Genomic DNA, 8337 nt, shown 5'->3' on the forward strand with positions numbered 1-8337 from the left:
TATTTTTTGAATTCAGCTTCCGAAAATCACCCTAATATGACATATTTGATAGAATATCTGACTTTTTTTTAATTTTGTCACACCTTTGTTCGGAGAGGATCCACTGTGCGTTAGTTCAACAGATCAACGAATTGTGTCCGATATCATTACATTATTGATTGATCGAGACTCTATGAAAATTTTGACATAAAATATGCCTAGTAGTCTACATCAATCAAAGTTTATTGACAGCACTACTCTAGCTTAACAATTGCAACTAACTTTAACTTTAAATAGATTTTGAAAGAATACAGATTTATTTTAAATGCTAATGTTAAGCAACAACACAATAATTGTACTATCCTGAAGTCCCAACCTAAAACCCCCATTGTGATAGTGAAAAAGTCACAGAAGCAGCGGTGTCTTGTGCAATTGTGATATTTTCACTATCGGAGAACTACCTAGTTCACGAAGACAGCTTATCGGTCAACGCTTAAGCCCTGGAGCTGCGACAAAGCGAGTTCTCGTAGCATGAAGTGGTAATGTATACCCAAATTTTAACTAATGCACTAGGATCAAATCATGCCCCTTGACTTTACAAGGCCCAGGGAAGTATTTAAAAAGTTATCCTAATAAAATGATTTTAGCCCAAGACGGTTGTAAAAAAAGTGGTTATTTGAATGGCTGGTATTATCTTAGGAACAAAAAGACAAATCTTCAATGTTTCTCAAACAATTTTTATGAGGATATTTAATGTCTATGAAGTATTTTTAGATTGAAGATTCTAATCGAAGTATAAAACTAAAGACACAGTAAACTTCAGGAGTTTGGGCTGCGACGCAGCTCTGGTAAATTAATTATAAATTTTGTAAAATAGGACAACAATAAGATCATTGTAAATTTTATGGAAGTTTCGGACCATGATGAACGCCAAGTATTTTACAAATAGTTTAGCTTTATTCCCATTTGTTTCAGTTTGTATACTAGTAATACTAGAAAAAGTAATGTTATGCAATTACTACACACACAATTTATTCTCCTGATTAGCCAAACAGGATCCGTCAACGTGACTAGCTTTGCGCTTGACTTGATACAAATCATAATCATTCTTCGTGCAGCCCAAACCGCTTTCCTCACACGATTCCCTTCTTCGCGCCCGACTTACACACCACGAAATAGGCCGTATTGAGCAGCGTAAAAACGGCCATCCCAAACGCTCCTCCGATGGCGCCGACCACATTCGGCACCGGGTACACCTGCCAGGGACGGTCCCAATCGAGCGGTGCCACCACCGACGCACCCCAAGCGCCCAGAATTACTCCGATGCAGTTATTTTTTAGCAGCGTAAGATAGGAATTCGCCAACGGGGTGCGAAGGTCGAACGCTTCCGAGAAGAAGAGGCGAACTGTGTCGGCATAGCCGATGAACAGGCCGATTGGGAAGACGGTGAGGGTGGTCAAGGTGGCGGCAAGGGACACCGTTTCTTCAAACTGATCGAGCGGCGCTCCCAGAATCAGGCAGATAAATCCGTAGAAGAGCATCGACAGCAGAAGAATGCCCAGCAATCCTCCGACCTCCTTGAGCGGAGTGTTGGCACCCTTCTTCGCTTGGTACTTACCGGAGGAAGACTTGGACGCGGAGGATGACGACGACGTCGTTCCGGATCGTACCGTGCCATCCAGCTGGAAGGCCTTCCGGACGTACTGCTGCTTGAGCAGTTCGATCACCGGAAGCAGCAGCAGCACGAAAGAGGACCAGCAGTGGCCAATGTCGAACAGGCGGTCCGAGTAGATGAGATACGCGAAAAAGGTCGCGTTCAGGGCGATCGATAGGACGCTGACGTTGATGTACAGCTTGGTCGACGGGTTCAAACGGCACCCGTCCGTGGCCGGCATTTTTCTGGGTTGGAAAGGGAGCAAGTTAGTGGAAATTGATTGCTAGTTTATAGAATGACTCACCAGCGGACGATTATTACCTGCAACAGTACAAAATTGTTACAAATTCACTGATAATTCATTGATACTTCATCAAATTGATAAGAATCACACAAACTCATTAAAAACACGAAAACTTCTTGACTTTTTGGAAAATCAAAACAAATCACTCGGGCGGGCAAATGCTTGACAATTGACCTAATCGAAGCTGATTCAACCGCGGAACCCTTCTGTTTTCATTTTGAGGAGAACTGTCAAAAGTGGGTGACATGAATAATGTTTTGGTTGCGTTTCGAGGAGAGATTTGAATTTTGTTGCTGAAAATCAGTGTAAAATCGTGAAATTAAGTGCAATTTATGGTCACTTATCAGAACGGAAGTTTATTCTACCGTTCTAAGCTCAAGTTTTTAAGGTAACAATGGTTTGAACTGAGATTAAACAAAGTTTTTGATTTCACTTGGGACGATTAAATTTTTTGATTAGGGTATCGTTGCTCATTGTTGACCTATGCTACAGAAGACAAAAACTAGGCACCAGTATCCCTCGCGTCTGCATTCGAAGTTCAACTTGACAAATATTTAGCTATAGCTATATGCTATTCCGTTAATGACAGATCAGCTGAAATTCAAAATAATCAGTGAGAGAACCAACCATCTTTCACGATTTAATCCCTAAACCCCTAGCTAAACCCCCTATTTTATTAGTCAATACCGGCCTACCCAAGAAACGAATATCCCAAGTTTGATCACATGCTAGAAGAGAACGTGAAGCAACCTTTCTATACTCATACGGTTATCTCCGGACTCAAACCTAAGGTTTTCACCCCAAGATGAATCCATGACTTTCCGTTGATGAGGCTAAACCCGTCACCATTAGGCTACAGAAGGTTGGCTACATAATAATGACAGTTAATTTGCCGAAGTTGCAGTTCTATTTTCGATAAAAACACGGGTAAAATTTTATCGAACTGTCCACAATTTGGCTGAAAACCAGTAAGCCACTCTACTTGTAGACTTAAGTGAGAGGAAGGATATTGAAAGACGAGATTTTTTTCTGTGAAAACTACGTCAACCGATGCAAACATTTTTCAAATTTATGTTGTTTATATTTTCAAACGTATTTCAAACCAAATTCAATTATTATTGTCTATCTTTTCTCCAGAATCCCATAAAGAGCTCTCCACCATCGCCACCATGATCCACCTCACGGGCCAGAACCTCTCCACCAAGGAGGTCATCCAGAACATTTTCTCCCCCATCGTCGGCTCCATAATCTCCCCCCAGGCGGAGGAACTATGCCAAAAGAACAACCTAACCTTCGTGGAAATGCTGCAGCCCTTTCTGCGTCTCTCCTCGGACGCCCACTTCCGAGACACCGCCGGCACCAGCGTCTCCATCAAGGGCCTCCGCATCAACGTGTGCGACGTCAACTGGCGCCCACCGCAGACCATCCTGGCGAAGAAGATGCTCAACGAGTCCGTCACGTCGGCGGTCGGAGAAAAAGTTAAGGGCGTCAAGCTCGAAGACGGTTCGTTCGTGGACATCCCGACGTCCGAGCCGTGGTTCGAGCAGTGGCGCGAGACGTTTCTGACGGTGCAGTTTCCGTCGGATCACGAGTTTACGCGGCATTTGCTGTGCTCGCTGATTGTGGTGTCGAGCATCGACGTTAATCCGCTCGAGGTGGCCGGCCAGCTGACCAAGAAGATCCAGATGATGCAGAACATTACGCCGCCACGGCTGCCCAAGTGGTTCTCGGCGGACACGTTGAACTGCTACGTGATGTTACACGACGGGTGCTCGGGGGATATTGGGAAGTAAGTATCCAGGATTTAATAAACATGGTAGTTGTCAGTAGTTGTGTCGACACTAACGCTCACGCCATTTTGGGACTTCTGTCAAACAATTTCACCAGCATGCCAAGCTCATTCAAGTTGTTTATTTAATCAAGTTGATTTTAACCTATACATGGCCATTCGTCACCGGACTCATCCGAGTATTCAGCTTCTTGATATGATGAAGTAATGCTCGTTCTAATGCTGCAAACGCTCTTCGAAATTGCCAACATTCATATGACTCGCACGCTCACACAATTTTAGAAATACTGTCAAAAAATTCAATTGCAAATTCAACAAAAAAAAAAATTGCGGTAATGTTTGCACTAACGCTTCTAACCCTCGTGAAAATGAGCAATGTACATTTGAAACTCACGATAACAAAAAAAATAGTTCTGTCAAAAAATTTCAGCAACAATTACATTTCATCCCCGTAATAATAGTGTAATAACCATGCTAACGCTTCAAACGCTCATGAATGTTGTGAACGTTTATTTGACACTCGAAACTTTTTAGGACTAGGTTACTGTCTTAAATATTCTCCAACATTTTGAACTCATCCCCGTACTCAAAGCTTTATTAAAACTGTGTAATGTCCGTGCTAACGCTCAAGCGCTTGTAAAAATAGTCAGCTTTTTTGTTGACAGTGTTAACACGAGCGTTAGTATCGAGAAATTAAAAGTGCAACATGGAGTTAAACTTTCTGTCAAGTTACTGTGAAGTTTACCATGACAGCTGCGAAAGTTTCACTCCATGTTACCGGCTCACATCTCTCTTTTAATTTCTCGATAATTTCTTGACTTCAAAGTCCATGTTTGGAAAATGCTAACCTTTCAGAGCCCAGCAAGCGTTCGAGGGTCTCAAATCGACGTACGGCGACCACAAGTGCTTCCTGCTGCAGATCAACTCGCATCAGGGCCCCCCGATGGAGTGTCCCGACCCGTGGCTGCGCTATCTGAAGAAACACCAGCGGCCAGAGCTGACCGCGGCGGAGATAGACTCCGCGCCGAAGACGCCCCAGGACATGGGTCCGGTAATGACGATGCCCACGACGGTGCAGAGCGTATCGATAACGCCGGGTGGGAGCAGCACCACGTCGGATAGTCTTTCGGTGTCGGGGATTGTGACAGGGGAGGTGATCGCCCATCCGCTGAGTCCGGTTCAGGAAATGGGCGTTGAGCTGCAGGAGACTTCCAGCTTGACGTCGAGCATTGACAGTTTGTCCCAGCAGACGATCAACCCGAACGTGTGGACGGTTGAGAGTGACGTGGATATTGCGCACGGGACGTTTTTGACGGCTGGGGATTTGGACAACTTGAAGCACTTTGTGCAGGACTTTGCCGTGAGGGCGTTGATTCCGTACGTGGAGAAGTTGGTTGGGGTGTTGAACGATTCTATTTCGAATAAGAAGGGCGTTAGTCGGTCATTGCTGAGCGCTACTAAGCGGTGGTTTGTGACGAACAAGCCGGGAACTGGGACCAACCAGAATGCAGTGGTGTACACGAACGAATCGACGGAGCTGCAGACGCGGAAGTTGGGCGATCTGTACTTTATGTTCGGTCATTACTCGCTGGCATTCCAGGCGTATCATCAAGCGAAGCGAGACTTCAACGCGGATTCCGCTTGGCAGTATTACGCTGGAGCGCTGGAAATGGCTGCGCTGGCAGCGTTCATGCAGGGAACGCCAAGCCGCAAGACATACGACTACATGGAGGAATCGATTGTAACATATTTGAACAGCTGTAAGATGCCTCAGTTTGCAACTCGAGCGACCTTGCTTTCGATCGAGTGCTTGAAGTCTGCCAAACTGTATCAGGAGGCTGCGAAGCAACTCATCCGCATGACCAGTGAAGACTCGGATCTGCGATCGGCACTGCTTTTGGAGCAGGCGGCTTACTGCTACCTGCTTGCGACTCCTCCCCAGTATCGCAAGTACGCCTTCCATTCCGTACTGGCAGGTCATCGATTCTCCAAGTCCGGTCAACGGAAGCATTCCTTCAGGACGTACAAGCAAGCCTACCAGATATTCGAAAACCGAGGCTGGAGCCTAGCTGAAGATCACATCCAATACACGATCGGTAGACAAGCTATCAACCTGAAGAAGCTGGACGAAGCCAGCAATTGCTTGGCCCATCTACTACGACCTTCCAGCTTACAGAGCGCCACTCAGCAAGCGTTCTTCTTGAAGGATTTCCTCGCTACCCAGAAGGCACTGCTGGGCAAAGGAGAAATCAACGACATCCTCACGATTTCCCTGCCGAAAATAGTCCAAACCATGACGCGCGTTCTCGTAACGTCTCAACCTCCGGTAGCGAACCCACTGTTTATCCCAGCCACCAACATCACGATCGCGTCCGCGCAAATCGAAGAGAACATCTGGAACAAGATGGAGGAGATGCTGGTTCAAACGGCCTCCAAGAAGTCCATCATGATCTTCAAGCCGAGCAAGTCGCTGTTCACGCAGGAATCACCGGCGACGGACAACCCGCGCAGCGTGCACGGCGAACCGGTCGAGATTGCGTTCAACCTGGAGAACACGATCAAGCCATCGATCACGTTCGAACATATCAACGTGTTGTGGGAATTTAGAAACGAAACGCAGGCTATCTTCTCCAACAAACCTTTGTTTATGGTAAACGAAGTGGGCGCTGAAGAGCGCAAAGAGATCGACAACATCGTGGCGACCACGTCGGTTCCGATCGTACACTTTGGCGAGTACGAAACCAAGACGATCTCGTTGAAGCTGACTCCGCGATGCATCGGGCAGCTTCGCATTCTGGGGATCGTCGGCAAAATATCATCGAACGCTACCGGAACCACTGATGCTCCCAATCTCTGGGGTAAGCAGCTGTTCGAAGCACTGCCAATTCGTAGCAACGCCAAGGACAACCGCACGGTACAGTTCGATCGCAAGCTCGAGCTCGAAGTTCTTCCCCCGGCTCCAGCTCTTCACGTCAGCTTCTCGCAGTGTCCCACCGAAGTCCTCGCCGGCGAGGTGATCCCGATCAAGATCAACATGACCAACGCGGGTGTTTCCGCGCTAAGCGACATCCTGATCTGCGTCGATAACCCACGGTACGTGCTGATCAATCCGGAAGAGTCCGAAGTTCCGCTTTCGATTAGAAGGGATTTGCGTAACTTGGTCAACGAAAACCTCGGCAAGGAGAAGGAAGCTCGCAAGCAATACGTGTTCCGGGCGTTCCGTGAGTCCGAAGGAAATTTCATCAACCCGAAAGAGACCAAGGTTAGCACCATCTGGCTGCAGGCTCCGTACGTCAAGGGCCAGAAGAGCATCAAGCTGCTGATTTACTACGGAATGCCGGCGGATTACCCGAAGATGAAGTAGGTTCCAACTCATCATCGTGTAGAAATACTCATCCTGATACAATCCCCCTTTCCGTGTAGATACCGCCTCGTTCGACACACCTGGAACTTCAACGTGAACGAGTCCCTGCTGCTGGACGCCAACTGCAACGTCAGTAATCCCGTCACCAACGAGCTCGGCATCGATGTGAACGTGCGCAATTTGAACCAGGTGCACCATCCGCTCATGACGGAGATCACCGTGAACGAGATCGTGCTGTACTGCTCGACGTACTCGCTCAACCCGGCCAAGATTGTTTGTAAGTCTTCCTTTTCGTCATCTCGGCGGAGATGTCCTTAAAAATCTGTTTTCTCTCCTTCAAGACATCAAAAACCCCGGCTACCAGAAGCACCTCGTCGAAGGCGTCGGCCTCAAGACGAACGAAACGCTCAGCCTGCGCTGCAACCTCCAGAAACGGCCCGAGGACGTCCGCTTCGGCGGCGACATCCGCGAGTACATCAGCGACAAGCTGTCGACCGTCTCAATTCGGGCGCCGGATGCCGAAGCCGTGCGCAGCCTGCCCAACTTCCATGCGACGGACAGCTTCCTGCTCAAGACGGAAACCAAGTACATCCGGGTGTACGAGAGCAGCAACAACGAAGAGTTCAATCAGATCATCTCCAGCCTGGACCGGCACATGACGGTGTGCGTCAACTGGAGCGGCCACATCAACGACAACGGGTCGTCGCGGGACGCGTACGGGCAGCACTTTGTGCAGCTGCGGAATCTCTACGATTCGTGAGTCTTGAAGTTGTGAGTGCTTGCGGAGGAAAAGGAACTGAATTTGATTTTTCTTTTCCAGCGCCTTCTGTCCACCGTCGGAACGGCAGCAGCAGCAGGTGACAACTTTCACCCACAACGAGGTAGTCTACAGTATCTACGACAACCTGGACGAGGTCATTCCGAAGGCTGATGAAGCACTGGAGGACGGATGGGGAGTTAATAACAAGTTAGTATCTAGGGATTTAACTTGGTAGGTAAACTTGCTTAAATTTTAATATTTTTCAGCTTTGTTGCGCAGCGTTGCTTCCTGGAGGAGAACATGCAAACGGTGGAACTTGTAGCGAGTGCATAATTCTTGAGTAAAACACATTATACCTATAGACTAATCATAATTTATAAGCTAATGCTGATAACTATTGTGATTTTATTTATTCCATAAGCAAAAATAAATGTTTTCTTTAGATGTTATTCCAATAAAATTTAACATTTCGATTTTGAAAATAATA

General features: G+C 47.1%; 2 protein-coding genes across 5 annotated transcripts; one reads left to right on the plus strand and one right to left on the minus strand.

Moving 5' to 3' along the window:
• Positions 1-916: 916 nt before the first annotated feature.
• On the minus strand, positions 917-2072 carry LOC6044415 (glycosylphosphatidylinositol anchor biosynthesis protein 11). Of its 4 annotated transcripts, none has more exons than XM_038265793.1 (2): positions 1938-2072; positions 917-1883 (listed from the first exon to the last, which is right to left on the minus strand). In XM_038265793.1, the coding sequence occupies exon 2, from the start codon at positions 1872-1874 to the stop codon at positions 1113-1115; it is 762 nt and encodes a 253-aa protein (XP_038121721.1). In that variant the 5' UTR covers positions 1875-1883; positions 1938-2072; the 3' UTR covers positions 917-1112. The 4 variants fall into 4 exon arrangements, with proteins under 4 accessions (XP_038121721.1, XP_038121723.1, XP_038121722.1 ...); XM_038265795.1 differs by having other exon boundaries at positions 917-1878; positions 1955-2058; XM_038265794.1 differs by having other exon boundaries at positions 1955-2058.
• An 86-nt stretch (positions 2073-2158) lies between these two features.
• On the plus strand, positions 2159-8337 carry LOC6044414 (trafficking protein particle complex subunit 8). Its single transcript, XM_038262619.1, has 7 exons — positions 2159-2325; positions 3075-3726; positions 4582-7086; positions 7150-7367; positions 7432-7846; positions 7911-8057; positions 8117-8337. The coding sequence occupies exons 2-7, from the start codon at positions 3107-3109 to the stop codon at positions 8181-8183; spliced, it is 3972 nt and encodes a 1323-aa protein (XP_038118547.1). The 5' UTR covers positions 2159-2325; positions 3075-3106; the 3' UTR covers positions 8184-8337.

The sequence above is a fragment of the Culex quinquefasciatus genome, chromosome 3 (genome assembly GCF_015732765.1).
Source record: "Culex quinquefasciatus strain JHB chromosome 3, VPISU_Cqui_1.0_pri_paternal, whole genome shotgun sequence".
Classification (NCBI taxonomy): domain Eukaryota; kingdom Metazoa; phylum Arthropoda; class Insecta; order Diptera; family Culicidae; genus Culex; species Culex quinquefasciatus.